The sequence below is a fragment of the Gossypium hirsutum genome, chromosome A08, assembly GCF_007990345.1.
Source record: "Gossypium hirsutum isolate 1008001.06 chromosome A08, Gossypium_hirsutum_v2.1, whole genome shotgun sequence".
NCBI classification, from domain to species: Eukaryota; Viridiplantae; Streptophyta; class Magnoliopsida; order Malvales; family Malvaceae; genus Gossypium; species Gossypium hirsutum.
Genome location: NC_053431.1, coordinates 55,334,850 through 55,353,797, shown reverse-complemented (window position 1 = coordinate 55,353,797; position 18,948 = coordinate 55,334,850). Strand labels below are relative to the sequence as shown.

Genomic DNA, 18,948 nt, shown 5'->3' with positions numbered 1-18,948 from the left:
TGATGAATCTACTTCCATATGGAAGAAACGAAATGGTCATATGAGTCGTATTTTTAAGGGATATTTAAGTTTTCGTGGGACAGGGCTAGAGCGATTTCTGGATCCCATGATCTGACTTTGGAAATTAATTATAAATTAACCAGAGATAATTAGAAGTCATGCCATATATGTATAGATTCCTTTTTGAGTCTAGTTTCATTAGAAACAAACGGCATAAGTATTGAAGCCCTGTATAAGGAGTTATCTAAGTCGCAATGCAGGAAGGTCAGTGTAGTCGAACCCTGTAACAGGGGAGACTTTAACTAATAAACTGTACTAATTGGCTCGACCAAAAATTCTAGAAAAAAATTTGTGGATGGATATATGAGTCTAGTTTCAGGGAAAAATTACGGAACTGATTTTCGAGTTTTGGAACTCAAGATATGATTTTTAAGGTGACAGTGACGCAGTTAGCCAGCTGTCTGGAAATTTTTAAAATGGACTGTGAACATACATGAATTATGTCTGTTAGCACCTCGTGGTCGCTTCCGACAACGGTCTCGGGTACGGGGTGTTACAGATACCCAACTTATAATCTCTCCTATCACATTCATAACATTTGATACAATTTTCACATTTCCCTCTTTTCATGTATAAGGTTTGAGTTTGATCAAAGGGCTTTCTAAAGGCAAATGAAGTTAATCAAATAAACTTAAATAAGGTGTCCTATAAGGTTTCCTTTTATTTTTCTATGTTTTCCTTTATCGAATAAAACTTAGTAATATGCCGGAGGTTTGTATTATAATTATCACGTTTTACATTGAATTGATTATTTATTTATATTAAATTATGGTATAAAATTTTAAAGGTTAAAATATATTTTAATTCTCTATACACTTTGTACATTTAAAATTTAATCTTTATTTTTATTTTAAGAATATAATCTTTCTACTATTTTTAATTTAAAAAATTCAAATTCAGTTGTTATCACTATTAAAATTCTATAAAAATTACTATAATGACATTTTGAAATTAATATATATACATTTACTTGATAGTCATGCAACAATAAAAATAATGTTAAAAATAGTGATTAAAATTTTTCTTCAAAACACTTGTTTAAACTTGTTATGCCAAAATTTTTTGGTACTTTTAAAAAAAATTGATAGTCGACACTTGATTGAAACAATTAACAATATTAATTAGTTAGACTAACTAATGGCATTATAAAATAGAGAAACCAAATTATTTAATAAATTAAATCATATGTATTAAATCTAAAATTTCGATATTGGTATACCCTTCCCCAACAAGGACATCCGTCAAAACAAGGAGTGGCTTGATGAGAGCCCCAACAAGTTCCCCTAAATGGCCACCTGTTGAATACCCTTCATGGTGACTCCTCCATTGGAACATACACGACCAAACACCTGCAAATTGCACTTCAACCAACAGAGAGGCCACCAGCCTTTGGCCTCCAAGGGGACTCTTAAGGGACCACTAAAACATAACAATCTCAAACAATGTCAACAATAAGTATGTTAAAGCAAGACTACAAAGTACTATGCATGGCAAAAACATTTAACCGACCTACCACCTAACTGACCATACAAGCAACCTACCGTCCGTACTTTCAATGACATGACATAGGGATCTCTCCTATATATACTCGAACACACGAGGAACCGAGGATCCTCCCTTCTCCCCCCATGTATTTTCTCTATTACTTAGCATCCTTTAAACTCTTCTCTTCTCCAGCTCTTAATTTCCTTAGCTTTCAACTCAAGTTCTCTTCCTATCACAGGTGAGCTGGCCTCCTTAAAACCATACTTTCTCCATCAACAAGCATGGTATAAAAGCCAAAACTAAAATTTGACAATTATCCTATAATTTAAAATGAAAAATAAAAAACAGAGACAAAATCAAGAAATGAAAAGTTACTCGTCAATTTTTAATACTCTTAAAATATTCAAATTATATATAACCACATAATATTTTAATAAAAAAGTTAACAATATTAACTATTTGGAGTAATTAATAATATTATAAAAATATAAGGACCAAACTACATTAGAAACTAAAGTATAAAAATTAAATTACAAATTTAAGTAAAATAGAGAGACCAAAATTGAAATTTAACCACTAATCTTAATATATATATATATATATATAAAAAAAAAGCACCATGAGGTGCCATCTGTCAAAGAAGGAAGGTATTTGGAACTTACTTTTATATTATATAGTTTATAGATTATATTGCATTTTGAAATGGGACAGCTTTCCAAATGATATAAACGTGCATGGAATCAAAACGTATAATAACACGAACAGGAAGCAAGATGAAATGACTATAATATTATAAGTTTACAACTCATTAGTGCAAGGAAGACCAATCCATAAAAGAATCCGTCGGGGCCTATCTAGAAATCTAGCTTGCCAAGCAGGCTCATTATTTTCATGAATGAAACCACTTTTCATGTACAAATTCTTCGCTGGCTCATTGCCGACAGCAACATGTACATATAGATCAGTTATGCCTGAAATATACAACAACAGCATCTAAATATCGCATATCCAGATTGAGTTCTCTATGTATTTACGTATATAGCCACCAATGAGCCAGTGCTCATATGCAATTTCCTATAAATAATTGCCCCCAAAAAGTTTTGAAACACATTGTTGCAGCAGAATGCTAAAATGCATGAAAGGCAAGCACTAAGAGAGTGCAGACTCCTCTAGTCAGTCTTTGTCAACGAGCAATGTCCTTGACGTTTTACGAACTATAATTTAAGGAAAACATTGCAGCGAGGAAGCAAAGTTCGCTGAAAAAGTTTGGTAGCATTAATAATACATAAGATAACATGGTTCACATCATCCCTTAGGGCAACCTTCGCTTGCCTCCAATAAAATTGAAGAAACTAGTAGCGCTTATTTGATTACTTCAAGTTCCATTTCCAGCAACAGTATATCAAACAATATATTCATGATTAACTTACACAGTACCTGATAATATTCATTACGCTTGACTGGTAAACTAGAAATGTAAGACCACAGAGATGATTCAGGGCTAAGCCAGTTTAATGTTTAGAAATATGTGGCGGCCCCTCAGCTGGTATATAGAACCTTACGTTTTTAAATAGCGAGGCAGGATTAGAAAGCAAAAGAGCTTGATAAAGAAATCCTCTCGTATGAAGAAAATGCATGCTAATGCCTTAAGTCTTACACGTGTCTCCATAGGAGTCAAAACTGATATCAGAAACTATATCAATATCATTTTCTTTCAATTTCCTCATAAGGAAAACTTGGATAAACAGAATTAATATTTGGAAAATGTGGGTGAAAGTCAGGGTGATTAACCTTTCATTATTCATTTTAAAGTTAAATGAAGACTGAGGTTGGAAATTCTAGAGTAGTTTTGATAAGGCCAAGGCCTCCCTACCCAGTGGCATGGCGATACCGTCATTATGCCATTACCATTGAGAGATACCCTAAGAAAATATGACCCTAAAGACAGGACCCTACAGACAGTCAATCCATTTATATATTTGAAAGGGTAAATTTCTAAATGACTAACCAAATGGCCCAAGTAGGCATCGGTGATGCATTTAGCTTCTACCATCTGATGCAGAACTTCAAGATTTCAATTTTTGGTGAGTGACAGTCCAGGAAATTTGTTTAATCTACGTCAGATGATTATGACAGGGACAGAATTATAATAAAAGATAAATGCATTCATTACCCCATTCTTCGGCAACTATCTTTGATTTTGTGACAATGTCATAACCTAAGCCATTTCTGTGCAGTTCCCTTGCAACACATACATTGCTCAAGTATGCTCTTCCAAAACCAGCTTCAATCCCCTGTCGAAAAATTATAACAAAATAAAGTCGATCCATGTTATTTCATAATGATGGATGGGGTAATTTGCTTTTCCGTTTATTTCTTGGAAAATTATTTATGAAAAATATTTTCAATACTTTTCTATTTTTATTTCATGAAAATAGTTTGGTGAAAAAAAAAATTTGAAATTTACTTATCCTTATGAATAAGGCAAACTTTTATAAAAAAAACTCTTATAAATAACTGGGATTATATTTGATGAATAGTCACTACGTAAACTCTATGCAACATTAATGCACTACAATTCGCCACATCGTTAATGAGTAAACTCAGAAAAAATTAAAGGACTTTTTAATAAATACTTAAAATTTATTTTTAATTTCTCACTTTATAATTTTCTCATCTTCTTCCTTGTGTATCAATACAAAACTAAAAAGAATTAGGTTTCACTAAAATCTTAGAAAATTTAGATACAAAAATTGAATAATCACTAAAATCTTAGTTTTGATAAACATTTCTCTCATAAGTTCGCAGAACTTCCATTACAATGAACTAACATTGTTTTCAAAAAATTAAAAAGACTGAGTTCCCTTGAAACAATAACATAAAATCACTTCATAAACTAATCTCATACTGAGCAACAATCAAATATGTTATATTATGTTGCATTATTTGGGCTTAATTATAGGGCAATGGTAGTTTGATCTTTTCCTCCCATTTTAGTGATTACCCAATTTTTGTATCTAAATATCTTAAGATTTTAGTGAATCCTAAAACTTTCTTAGTTTTGTGTCGATACACATACATGGAGATGACAAAATTATAGTGATAAATTAAAATTAATTTTAATTAGGTCTAAATAATTCTAAGCATTTATTAAAAAGATCAACTTTTTTTTAGTTTATTCATTAACGGTGCAACGAATTGTTATATACTAGTGGTGCATAAAGTTTTTGTATTGACAATGTATCAAATATAATTTCTAATTAACTTTGGTTTTTATATAAAAGCTAACTTAAATCAACCAAAATTTTATTATATTAATAATAATTTTTTAAAATTTAATTTTTAAAATATTTAAAATAATAAAATATTAACCCAATTGTTTGTTATTATATTGTCATTTATCTATAACACGTCAAAAAAATATTAAGTTGATGAAGAAAGTTTCAATACTAAAAATATAATTATAAAAAATTATACATCAAATTGACTTATAACATCAACTCAGTCAATGACATTACCTATACTAGAAATTCTATAATCTATATGCATGATGTTGGTGAGAAAATGTTTTATGTAAAACATTTATTTTTTAAAAATTTTACTTAATATTTATTATTAGTGTAGTGGTAAATAACTTGTTTATAAACTCATTGAACATGTGTTTGATCCTTGTAAATGTTAATTTTAATACTTTAATTTAAAATTTATATTAAAATATGAAAAGAAAAAAAACTATTAAAATAATAATAGAATCATTTAATAGAAAAGGTAAATTAGCTTTTTTTTCAACTAAGTTAGTACCGGATTAACTCAATTAGGGACTAAAATAATAGTATAGATTAAGCATTGGTTATTATTAAATATATATAATATATTAGTTATTATAAAATATTATATTATTATAAAATAAATTTCGGTTATTAAAAAGAATGCTTTTATAATACTTTGTAACAAATACAATTTATGTTTGCTTTACTGAAAAAACTTTCTACAATTTATTTTAAGAAAATTTAATAAACAACACAATATTTTACGCATAATCATCGAAATATTAAAAAATATCAACTATTTCAAATAAAGTAATACATTTTCTAAAAATTATTTTTCTGAAGTTGTTTTCCATAAATGAAGTGAATTAAAGACTTGTATTAATTAAGGCGAATTAACGGTTCTAGATTCTATTACTAAGACTTCGCAGTGAATGTCGAATAAGAATGTATACAAATGAGTTAACTTCAATTTTTCTGGGTTCTTTTTCATATATCTTCATACACCCTTCTTTGGATACATGTAGGATATTGGTGCTATAAGGAAAATAAACATATTTGTAGTAATTTAGCTGTAATTTCATATCCTTTTAATATCTTATTCGACAGTTTTCATTTCTAGGCATGATTGAGTCCAGCATTTGGATTAATTATTTCTCCACCTCAAAACACGAACAATCCACAATTGGATTATGCAACCCAATAGGAAATTTTTAAGTTGACTGCAAATTGTTGTGGAGCAAAGCAATCTGTATACAATATACAATAGCCTTACCTCAGGTCATAAGCAAATATGTTCTTGTTTTGAAGAACAATTAAGACGCCTTAACACCAAAAGATATATAGATAACTGAATACGCACACACATAACACAAGAAAAATGTTGAGATATGATGAATACCTCTGGTTTTGTTCCAGCTATTTCTTCTGGAAGCCAAAGACATTGGTTAAGATCAAGGGTTCCAACAACTACTCTGTCCTCTCCATTGGAAGTAAACTACACACAATACAGGTGAAGCAAACGAACAATCAAGAAGGCATAAGTTTCTCTAAAAACTTTTGCAGCTCAAATTATATTTGAAAATGTGGTAGAACTTTGATATTGGAAATCTACACCTGATAAACAGAACATAGAATAGTTTAAAACCCTCTTTTTCCAAAATCATAATATTAAACACAAAAGAATCTTTTACCTGACATAAACCATTAGATGATTGAATTACACACAAAAGAATCTATAAAAAAAATAATATTAACTAGCATAAGTATGTCCACAAAGTGATTTGTCCAATATCCGCTAGTTCACTAAAATGGTAACTTGGGACTGACCCATGGTACACTTAGGCTTGGATGGGTTTATATTCTTTGGCTGTTAGGAATTCTAAGAAGATAGAGACTTGAGTACAATTCTGCATTGCCAATCATCCTCCCCAAGTTCAAGTCATAAAATTCACATGAATTTTGAAAAATTTAGTAACAAAGTTGTGTTTTTTTTGGAAGTTTACTTATGAAGAAAAGATTGTAATCTAGATTTGGAACCTAAAGAATTGAATGAAGGATTAGGTCCTTTGAAATTTTAACAAGACCTATTCCAACTATTTTTTAGAGTGATCCATCTGCTATCCTTACCGCCGAATTCTTATAACATGATTTTAAAGATTCAAATAAGATCTCATCACTTGTGATACGGTCAATTGCTCCTAAATCCAGAATCCAATCACTTAACTTCCTTTTTTCCGACATTGAAAGCATCTAAATCATTACATTTATTCCAAATGCATGGGAAGGAGTAGGGGCTGAAAATTGAGCCTGGCTGATTAATTTTTGGAGTATTTCCAATTGTTCTTTGCTAAAAGTTGAAGGCTTAGCTAATGGAGAGTTTCCTTCTAATGTTTCTATGTTACCTCTACAATCTTAGTCGTTATTATGGGGTGATGGCTTCCAATACATACGTTACCCATGAATTTTCCAACAATTGTCTCGATTGTGGCCTATTCATTTCCAATATTCACAGCATGGACACCCTTTTTTATTGTTGGTGAAAGGTTAGGTACCACGGGCTGTTAAGATTGAGCTTTCTCCTGAGTTGTTGGACTGGTTGAAGTGCTCCCATCATAACTTTCTTTCTGCCCTCCTCTTTGCAAACTTTTAAAAGGCCTTCACAAATACTTCACAATAGGTTTTAAGCCATGATCCTCCCTCGGACTTCATCTAGGTTCTTGTTGAACCCAATTAGGAACTTGTTGATACAATGTAGAAGGGAGTAAGGAAGAGGTAAGAAAGAGTGCTACGGGCCACAGTGCAGAACCCATGACAATTGCGCGAAAAGTGTCCTATAAAGGTTAGTGAATAAAATGGGACTTATTTAACCCGATTGAATTGGTCTGACTCGTGGAACCTGTGAAAAAGCCTATCTACTTATTGGAAGCTTAATCAGTTTAGAAGCTTGTCGGAGATCTATCACACCATCCAGCATAAATATCGGTAGTTTTTGATGTTTTGATCAAGGTTATAATGACATGTATTGGTTGAATATTATAATGTCATAGGGATGAATGTTTAGTTGGTGAATTGGCTTGTAAAAGTTGTAAATGTTATCTTGTTTTGATACTTTGATGCCTTGATAACTTGTGTCATTGTGCTACTTCATGTTGCATGTTTGGAATGACTTATGTGGTATGTTTTGAGATAATTTGAATATGGTAAGATTATGGTATGTTTTGTAAGGCATTGATATTTGTAGTTGATGAATGAAAACTGGTATAATATGCATGTTTAGGTAAGTTGTGGATGAATGCATTTGAGGTGCCTTATATGGCATATTAGTTGGTTGATCTTAAACTATTGAATTGGTCATTTCATGTAGGTTTTGGTAATGTTTTGATGCCTTGATTATGTGTACTAAAGGCCTTTAGATAGTTGCTTGATGGAAATGACTTGTTTTTAGCCAAATTCATATCCACACAGCTTGAGACACTGGTGTCTGATTCAGCCATGTGTGACACAGAGCCTAACGACATGGCCGTATATCCCCAATAGGTTTTAATGCATGCAAGTCAAGCTGTTACACGGCCTAGCACACAGCCTGGCACATAGGTGTGTGTCTTGACCGTGTAACCCAACTTATAGAGTTATACAGGTAAAGAGACTGGCTTGGACACGGTCGTGTGTCTCTATTTCAATTGTTACACAGCCTGAGACACGGGCGTGTATCTCAGCTGTGTGAGGCACACGGTCTAGCCACACGGTCGTGTGATCCTTGCAGTCCACTTGAACTTTCGTATTGTTTCCAATTTGGTTCCGAATTATTTCCCAAGTATTGCCAAGGCCTTAAGGGCTCGATTTAGAGACGATATGTATATGAATGAATGATTTATATCATGTTCATGTTAATGTAGGAAATGTATGTTTAATGTTTAGTTTGTACGGTAATACTTCATAACCCTATTCCGACGACGAATATAGGTTAGAGGTGTTACAATCAAGGCCATCTTCAAGGAGCGAATGGTTCAAGCTCTTATCTGAAAGCAAAAGGAGGGTTAAGCGGAGAGTGAGTGGTTTGGCCTAGAAAGATGTCTAGGTAATAGGGACTCGATGATGGGGAATATAGAGGATTATTCCAGTGGCTTATTGTGCTGACACGTGTTTAACTTTTGGGAGGTATAACAAAACTTATAATTCTTTTCCTCTCCACAACCTTATTATATTGAATTCCATCTGGGCAACTCCATTAAATTTTTCCTAGTACATATCAATTTGTTAGCAATACTTAGTAAGTGTATTGAAATGTTCGATCATTAACATATCAATCCTTTCATAAATGGTTGATACCCAACTTGATACTAAGAAAGTTATGAGAATTGATAATGACAATGAATACAATTTTGATGGTTACATGAAATCTTATGGGATAATTCATCAAATTAAGTGTCTTGGCATGAGTTCAAAAAATGGAATAGCAAAAAGGAAGAATATGCATCTATTAGAGGTTGCAAGATCCCTCATGTTCACCATGAACCTCCCAAAAACCTTACTTTTGAGATGCAACTTTTGTAGTTGCATATCTTATTAACAAAATGCCTCTTAAAATTCTCGATTTCAAAAGTCTTTTAGAAGTCTTACAAGGAAAAATGATTATATTGTTCCTCTAAAGGTGTTTGGATGTGTTTGCTTTGTTCATACTTGAAATGTTGGAAAATTAGATCCATAAGCCCTTACATGTGTGTTTATTGGGTATTCTCCAACACAAAGGTTATAAGAGTTACCATCATCCATCCTAAAAGTACTTTGTAAGCATGGGCATACCTTTTGTGAGGATGAATCTTATTTTGGTACAACCCAGTCACCTTTTCAAGGGGCGATTAATGGAGATGAAGAGATGATACCTAATTCTATTACTCTTAAGGATTCCAGTCTGAAAAAAATTGTTGGCAAAGGGAGACTATTTGATACGAGTCACAAAAGCCCAAATTCTTGAAGGCGAGGCCCAATAAGAAGATTCCAAGCCCAATCAAGAAATCCACCCATACTTAGTTGAAAATCAGGCCAAATTATCAAAGTGGCCCAAGTTGTAAAGTTTTATTTTTATTTATTTATTTTATTTAGTTTAAATTTTTATATTCAGTCCAAGAGTCCCAAATAAAAGACCCTTGGCCGAATTTCCATATTAAAATAATTAGGAGTTTTTTTTTAGTTTTAGTTTTAGTGTTCTAATTAAATTAGGAAAACATTTGAAAGGCCTATTTATATGGCTTGGCCAGCCACCCTACATTACATTACAATTACATTGAAAATTTCAGATTTGATTTGAGTGAAAATTCTCTTTGAGTTCTTCAAGGATTTTCTCTTGAGTTTTCTTTAGAAGTTTTAACAATCTTTTTGATTGTGGGAGCCATCTTCAACCTTCTTCTTGCCATTGATATTCTTTGGAGGGGAGATTAGAGCCGTTTAAAGGGAGTTGTGAGATCTTTCGAGATTTCAAGGCTTCTTAGGACTTATCTTTTAATTTCTTACTGTCAATTCTTTTTTTATTTCTACTTGTGCTGAATCATTATCTAATCTATTTTCTGTTCTTATTGTGTTTTCAGCCTTTTTCTATCTTAAGGAATCAGCCCAAAAATCCCTAATTTCTAGGGTTTTTCCATGCTCTTTTTGGGTGAAATTAGATTGTCGAAATTTGGGGAAAACTATCTTGGTGTTCAATTGGGCAGAATCACAATCTCCTTGAGGGTTTCAAGAACCCTAACACTTATTTCTATTCTCAATTTGATTCTTTGCTGATTTGGGGATTTTATTTCAGATCTGAAAATTCAAAAAAATCTAATCTTTTAATTTTCTGTTTCGTTTCAAATCTAATTGTTTAGGGTTTTCGTAGGAGTTTCTCGTGACTTGGCAACTCGATCTTGGTCCGCGCGCAACCCCGTATCATTTGGTATCAGATTTTGGGCGTTTTGGGTGTTCTTGGTTGATTTCTAAACTGATCTCTATTTTTTTTAAAGCATAAACAGCAGTTTTACCCAGAAAAATTGTTCAAAAAAATTCATTTGAGTGGGTAAACGTTGTCCGATTGATCTGAAATTTTACATACATGTTTTTGGCACTGTGATTGAATATAAAAAAATTATTCCCGCAAAAAAATCAGTCAAAAAGTCAAAAAAATCAAAAAAGACGAAATTCAATAAAAATTAAAAAATATTCAGCGGGTTGAATTTGGTGCCCAAATTTTCCAGATCAAAAATTCAATATTTGAAGACATTCCAGATTTAATTTTGTGATTTTTGGAGATCGGGAACACCTCGAACGAAGTTGTCAAGTTACTCCGCAGTTTTTCGGGTTTTCTGTTTTCAGCAATTTTTATTGATTCTTAGCTGTAGGTTTTCATTTGTTTACCTTTATTCTTCCTTTACGTTATCTAACACCTTCTTGTTTCTTGTGTTAGTAGGATTTAAACGTGTGCACAACTTCTTCCTCAGTGCAACACGAATCAATTGGTGTCTCGTCAGTTTTTGGCATCCTAGTGCAAATTAGGATTCTTTGGTAGTTTGGTTCACACTCTCTAATTGGTTGATATAAACTCTGATAAAGAACTCACAAGATTGAATTCGACCTCATTGAGAATTTGATTTTTTCTTTTTGAGTGATTAACGGTGAGGTTTGATAACTTTTATTTTTGAGTGTTGAGTGTTTTGCAGGTTTGAAAAAAAAATGTCTACAGGTGATAATAATAGTGACATATTTAAAAAATTCCAACAACAGTTGGATGAACAGGCTGCTGCTCTTCGAGCTTTGACTGCTACCATCAATGAGGTGCAATTGAATCAAGAACCTCAATATCGAAATCCAATCAAAGAAGATAGGGATAACCAACCCCAGAGGCGCGGCCCTCGACGTGTCACTAGAATGGATGATGATTTTCATGATCGTGGACAATCATCTTTGGCAAAACCAAAGAGCAAGCAGCAACGAGAACATCTCTTTCATACTCGCTGCCACGTACAAGGTAAGCTTTGTAGAGTTATTATTGATGGTGAAAGTTGCTCGAACATAGCCAGCACGACGATGGTGGAAAAGCTTTGCTTAACCACTACCAAGCATCCACAACCTTATCAACTACAAGGGCTTAGCAACGAAGGCCAATTTAGGGTCACTCAACAAGTGCGCATCGCATTTTCTATCGGTAAGTATCAAGACGAAGTTGTGTGCGACGTAATGCCTATTCAAGCCTGCCATTTGTTGCTAGGAGAACCGTGGCAACTGGATCGAAAAGTCACTCACGATGGTCGTACCAATAGGTATTCCTTCAAGCATCAAGGAAAGAAACTTACCTTAGTGCCGCTCACTCCGGAACAAGTCCATGAGGACCAAATCAAACTGAGAAATTCTGTTAAAACAAGTGAGGAAAAAGAAAAAAAGAATGAAAAAGAGCAAAAAGAGATTGAGAGTGAAAAGGAATGTGAAACAGAAAAGAAATTTGAAATAGAAGTTGAAGAAAGAAGAGAAAATGAGTTAGAAAAAGAAACAAAAGAAAAAGACGAGGAAAGGCTAGTGAGGAATGTCTCCACTAACCAAGATATGAATTTTTCTTGTGTTGCTACTTTTCAGGTTCCTGAAAGATCGAAAGATAACTTTCAACTTCAATACCTCTCAAATGAAAGACGCTTTCATACGATCAACTTAGGCAAAGATGAAATCACACTACATGATCCCGAAGGTAAGCGAGGTAAGGAAATTTTAGAAACCGAGTCCAGTGTAGATTTGAAAATTATTGATAAAACTTTTAGTGACTTCGTTCTTAAAAGATTCCCTCATTTTGATCCGATTAATTGTTACTCTTCGATTGTGGTTGATAAAGTCATTACGAAAAGAAGCGTGATTTGTTATTCTCTTGATTTACCTTGTGTAAAATCCTCGAATTTGCCCAAATCTATTTTGGAGAATAAGGTAACGAAATTTTCCAAATTTGTTTTCAATTTATATTCGTGCCTTAAACAGTTTATGTGGTTGTACATGAAGTTTGAGTTCCATTTGACAAAGGTTAACTCAACAACGGAGATTCGACTACACTATGCCCCTGATGAACGAAGGTTTGTTTTAAATGAAAAAGGTAAAATCGACCCTTATTCTTTTGCTTATCAAGGTAAGATGATTGAAACCTTTGAAACACTTTTGTACTCCTCGGATAGTGATAAAGATCGTGTTGATAAACACTTAGATCGAAACGTGCTTGACTGTCCTATTTTATTTATTGATGATCTATCTGTTTTGATGGTTGATAAAAAGATTCTTGTTTTTGATAATGCATGTGTGAGTGAATCTATAGACCGTCGATTAATGCATGGTATGATTATGCAACTCTGTGAACCATGTGAATCTTTTCAAATACCTACTTGTGACGATTATGTTTACCATTTGATTTATTACTCGCAATTTATTCATGGTTTGTGGGAACAATGTGAGACGACTGAATGCCTTAAAACATGTCCATCTTTGTTTCAAATATTTGACGAGGCAGTGGTGAGTAAATTAGATTGTTTGCATGGTAATCTGAATCTGTCTATTCACATACGTTATACCTGTTCTGTTATGCTTATGATTGGACTACAAGCTTGTTTCCGTTGCTATTTACTATCTCATGGCTATTCTTTTCAGTGGACTCAATTGCCATTAGTCCCGTTCGATAGAGGAAAGTCGAGTTCATTTGATTTTTCAGATTCGAGGACGAATCTTTTTGAGGAAGGGGGGAATGATACGAGTCACAAAAGCCCAAATTCTTGAAGGCGAGGCCCAATAAGAAGATTCCAAGCCCAATCAAGAAATCCACCCATACTTAGTTGAAAACCAGGCCAAATTATCAAAGTGGCCCAAGTTGTAAAGTTTTATTTTTATTTATTTATTTTATTTAGTTTAAATTTTTATATTCAGTCCAAGAGTCCCAAATAAAAGACCCTTGGCCGAATTTCCATATTAAAATAATTAGGAGTTTTTTTTTAGTTTTAGTTTTAGTGTTCTAATTAAATTAGGAAAACATTTGAAAGGCCTATTTATATGGCTTGGCCAGCCACCCTACATTACATTACAATTACATTGAAAATTTCAGATTTGATTTGAGTGAAAATTCTCTTTGAGTTCTTCAAGGATTTTCTCTTGAGTTTTCTTTAGAAGTTTTAACAATCTTTTTGATTGTGGGAGCCATCTTCAACCTTCTTCTTGCCATTGATATTCTTTGGAGGGGAGATTAGAGCCGTTTGAAGGGAGTTGTGAGATCTTTCGAGATTTCAAGGCTTCTTAGGACTTATCTTTTAATTTCTTACTATCAATTCTTTCTTTATTTCTACTTGTGCTGAATCATTATCTAATCTATTTTCTGTTCTTATTGTGTTTTCAGCCTTTTCTATCTTAAGGAATCAGCCCAAAAATCCCTAATTTCTAGGGTTTTTCCATGCTCTTTTTGGGTGAAATTAGATTGTCGAAATTTGGGGAAAACTATCTTGGTTTTCAATTGGGCAGAATCACAATCTCCTTGAGGGTTTCAAGAACCCTAACACTTATTTCTATTCTCAATTTGATTCTTTGCTGATTTGGGGATTTTATTTCAGATCTGAAAATTCAAAAAAATCTAATCTTTTAATTTTCTGTTTCGTTTCAGATCTAATTGTTTAGGGTTTTCGTAGGAGTTTCTCGTGACTTGGCAACTCGATCTTGGTCCGCGCGCAACCCCGTATCACTATTGTTCAAGAAGAAACCATTTAGGGAGACATTATTGGGCATCTAGATAGGCCTAATTTAAGGAAATGCTCCAAGAGAAACAAGACCGAAAAAGGCATCATGCAACCTACTCAATGCCTAGAGTCTTCCCTGTCAAGTGAATCATGATTGAACCTTGAACACCAGTGATTTAAATTTACCTATCGCTCAAAGGAGAGATGTTAAATCCCATACTCTACATCCCACTTCTAATTTCATTTCCTATGACTCATAATCCTCATCTTATAAAGTTTTTGCTTTGTCCTTGTCCATTGTGTTTATAGCAAAGATTAGAGGAAAGTTATCAATAATCAAAGGTGAAAAGAAGCAATGGTCAAGGAGATAAAGGCTCTATCAAAAACGAAACTTGGCAACTAGTTACTCCTCTAGAGAGACAAAAACTAGTTGACTACAAGCAGATGTCTACTATAAAACAAAGGTCGATGGTTTAATTGAAAGGTTCAAAGTCAAATTAGTTGCAAAGGGATTCACTCAAACCTATGTAGTAGATTATCCAGAGACATTTGACCCTGTTGTGAAGATGAAAATTATCATAATCCTATTGTCTTGCACGACTAACCTTAATTGGGAATTACTATAATTTGATGTAAAAATATGCATTCCTACACGAAGAGCTAGAAGAAGTATGAGATCCCTCCAAGTTTTAATAATGCAAGAACTCATGAAAAAGTGTATAAATTTAAGAAAGTCTTGTAAGGGCTGAAACAATATCTCAAAGCATGATTTGACAATTTCAACAAAGTTATGGTGCCTTTCGGTTATAAACAGAGTAATGTTGATCATACCCATTTCATAAAACATCACAAAGGTAATATCACTCTTCTTATAGTTTTTTGTTGATGATATAGTTATGATAGAAGATGACAAAGAAGAGATCACTCGATTGAAAAGCAATTGGCTCAAGAATTCGAAATCAAGGATCTTGTAAAATTGTAATATTTTCTAGTAAGCAAACTTACCATGTTAAGAAAAGGAATCTTCATTCCTCAAAAGAAAATATATTTTGGATCTTTTAACAGAAACAGACATGAAGGTTGCAAACCAGCAAAATCGCTTGAGAGCAATCATAAATTGCAAGCGAGGGTTGGAGATTCTGTGAACAAGGAGAGATATCATAGACTAGTTGCACGACTAATTAACCTCTCGCAAATTAAGACCAGACATAACATATGCAATTAGTTTGGTAAGCCACTTAATGCATAATCTTCGAGAATCTCATGTGTAAGCGGTTTCAAAGAATGGTCACCTTCGATTAAAGGCCTTTACAAATGCTGATTGGGTTGGATCTTCGGATGATAAGCGATCTTTCTCGAGGTATTGCACATTTGTGGGAGAAAACTCAGTCACTTGGAAAAGCAAACAAAGTGTAATTACTCGGATAGTGCGGAAGCTAAATGTATGGCTATGGCTCAAGGTGTCTGTGAGATTTAGTGGTTGTAGATAATATTGGAAGAATTAAAATTACCATAAGAAGATATATTATTCATATTCTGTGACAAGATGATAGAACCAAACACATTGAAATTGATCGACAATTTATTAAAGAAAAATTAATTGATGGTGTCTTAAGCTTATTTCATTTGACATCCAACAAACAACTATCCAAAGTCTTTACCAAAAGTCTTAACAACAAGATTTATCATAATTTGATCCACAAGTTGGGCATATGTGATATCTATATACCAACTTGAGAAGGATTGTTGACTAATTAGCATGAAATTAGTGTATATAGCAGATTCTTAGGGATGTAGACAGATTCTTTGGTGTGTAATTAACCTTTAGGGATTCTATTTCCTCCTTCCTAATTATTGTATATATAAAACCATGTATTTTTTCAATGAAAGTATTAACAAAAAGTAAAATATCTTCATATTTCAACTACCAATTCTCTGTTTTTAACAGATTAGGTTCCAGACACGTAAATCTAGAACTTAATATGTCGCTCTTCTCTAATAGCTGTCTATTCATGACAAAAAGGCATCCTAACTCAAAAAAAATTAGGTTAAAGCTATTCCTTGCTCCTTATTTTTCTTCATCATTATAATACAGATTCTCCCTAGACGAATCTATGACACATTAAATCCGGTTAAAATCTCTAATCAATCAAAACAATAGCATTAACACGCCAAACTGACATTTAAAATTTGAAGCATTATAAATAGAAAAAAAGTAAACAAAAAAGAAGGCAAACAAACCTTACATGCAGCACATAAATCATTTGCAGAGCTTGACAATTGTGACAATGGAAGCGTAGCATTTATGCAAGAAACTCTCTTAAAGCCCTTCCTCTTCCCAGCAATTCTTTCCTTTAGCGCAACAAATTCACGTTCCGTCAAGTACCTTTTATGATCCTAATACTTGAAAAGGACAAAATACTATAATAAAAGGGGAATAGAAACAGAAAAAAGAAAAAAATTACTATCCTTTAAGAGACATTTTTCTTTCTTCTCAAGTTTCCTTATAACTAAAACAATGCTGCAGTAAAAGGTATAAAACTAGTTCTCACACAAGAAAAGAAAAACTAAACAATCATGTCAGTTCAAGAACTGCTTGCTGCACCAAAAATGCAAGGGTGTAGAAGCAAGAATCTATCAGCTTTGACATGGTTAGTCTTTTGCCTCAAAACCGCTTCCATTTCTGTCCCTCAACGATAAAGAAACAGGGATTAATTCTACTACTTTTTGCCTAAATCCATAACCAACTTTGAACAAAACTTTTTTTTGACAGAAGCCACTCAAAGAAGGAAAACATCAATATGACCCACATTCATAATGCCCAAGAACTTGCAAACAAAATACATCTAGTGAACCAAAAATGTAGTCTCCCCAGAGCACATCCTGTCCATGAGTATCCAGTGTTAATGGAGGAAAGCCATAGATGAAAATGTCTACGCCTAGAGCCTTGTGAGTACAATTACAAAGAGTTTCAAACATGCAAAGTGCCTCTCTATCTGCTGGGAGACCAATTTATTGACATATCGTTAATAATTAGACAAAGCGAAAACCATAGAGTACGTTTAATCTCTAGGCAGCTAGAAGATGCCTATGGATGGAAGAGTCTTGGACATTTAACCCATTACATGCATAGCTCTGCATAGTTTGCTCGGAAATTTCTTCTATGATAAGATTAACCAATAATCATAGTTCATAATGGTCTTTTTATGATTTTACCAGTTTCCTCAAACAAGCACGTTTGCATACAAATGAAATTAGACAGACTCAGGCGACAGTTCCCACTCCCAAGGATTTTTCAAATGAAACTCTAAAACCAGGCACTGTACACTCCGGAGGACCTCTGTTCATGGCAAATTTAAAACGGCAATGACAAAAAGGAACCAAAATTTCTATATTCGAGCTATTAATGAGATAACAAGAAACTAACTCTTCACTAACATCAATATCTACAATCCTCTAAAACTTCGATAACTTCTAAAATGCCCTAAACAAATTACTATGAAATCGTTCATCAAACAATTAACATTCAGGCGTTGACCTTTTTTATGCCTCTCCAGTGAAAAAAAAAAGCAACCCATTAATTCATTTTTTTTTGCCTTCTTTATTTTGAAAACCAAATGAAAGAAATAAAGTCTCACATGGATGCCATAGGAGGAATCCTGGAAGTCATAGAAGGAGCGAACACGGAGGCAAGCGGCTGCCCAAAGCTGGTCCTCCTCCGACGCTTCAGCAACAGCTAGCCAAGACTTGTCAAGAGGAATGGAATGTTGACGATTGTGAGTGGTGGTGGTAGCTGCGACTGGCAGAAACCGGATACGGCGACCGGATTGGTGGCCGGAAGAGAGTGAAATGGAAAAACAATGTGAAGAAAACGAAGGAGAAGAAGAAGAAGGAGAAGAAGGCGGAGGTAACGAGATGAGGAGTGCCATCTTTGAAATAAGAAATGTGATGGGGTTATCCTTTGCTATATTTGGTGTGACATACTAAGAAATGAGAATCAAAAGTTTAAAAGGATAATGGAATATATTAGAATTTATAGTTTTGCAGGTTCTTTTCGCACTGCTAGACACGATTGGCTACAGCTTTTCCAAGTCATCTGGAAAATTTTGAAGGATACGTATATCCATCCTTACGACTGGGCCCAAAATCATAGTTAAAAGTTTAAAAGTTGAGCTCCGACTGATGGCCCTAATAAAAGATCAACCTTTAGCCCATTTTTTATTTTGGGTCGTCACATATGTAGCTAAGATTATAGAAATAGAAGCCAATTTTTGTTTTTGTTCGAACTTTCATACCTGACTAAAAATGTAAACAATACCACTAGGCACTAGGGCCTAAATCTGCTTATGAGTCAGGCCACTCAGTCCGAAGGTTTATTTAAAAATGGAAAGATTTGGATAAAAAAATAGATTTAAAAA

The 18,948-nt window shown here is 33.5% G+C and overlaps 1 protein-coding gene across 6 annotated transcripts; it reads right to left on the bottom strand.

Moving 5' to 3' along the window:
* Positions 1 to 1,215: 1,215 nt before the first annotated feature.
* On the bottom strand, positions 1,216 to 18,661 carry LOC107903858 (uncharacterized). Of its 6 annotated transcripts, none has more exons than XM_016830029.2 (6): positions 18,169 to 18,619; positions 16,772 to 16,927; positions 6,214 to 6,309; positions 3,719 to 3,839; positions 3,554 to 3,609; positions 2,299 to 2,516 (listed from the first exon to the last, which is right to left on the bottom strand). In XM_016830029.2, exons 1-6 carry the CDS (start codon positions 18,457 to 18,459, stop codon positions 2,511 to 2,513), a joined length of 726 nt encoding a protein of 241 aa, XP_016685518.1. In that variant the 5' UTR covers positions 18,460 to 18,619; the 3' UTR covers positions 2,299 to 2,510. The 6 variants fall into 6 exon arrangements, with proteins under 6 accessions (XP_040930216.1, XP_016685518.1, XP_040930215.1 ...); XM_041074281.1 differs by having other exon boundaries at positions 3,554 to 3,598; XM_041074280.1 differs by having other exon boundaries at positions 16,772 to 16,882.
* Positions 18,662 to 18,948: the final 287 nt, after the last annotated feature.

Excerpts from the sequence above, each read along its gene's own strand:
- LOC107903858 (XM_016830027.2), bottom strand. The coding sequence starts at position 18,459 with ATGGCACTCCTCATCTCGTTACCTCCGCCTTCTTCTCCTTCTTCTTCT. Across the intron at positions 3,840-6,213 it reads TAGCTGGAACAAAACCAGAG|GGGATTGAAGCTGGTTTTGG; the intron begins GTATTCATCATA and ends ATTTTTCGACAG. Across the intron at positions 2,517-3,718 it reads GATAGTTGCCGAAGAATGGG|GCATAACTGATCTATATGTA; the intron begins GTAATGAATGCA and ends TGTATATTTCAG.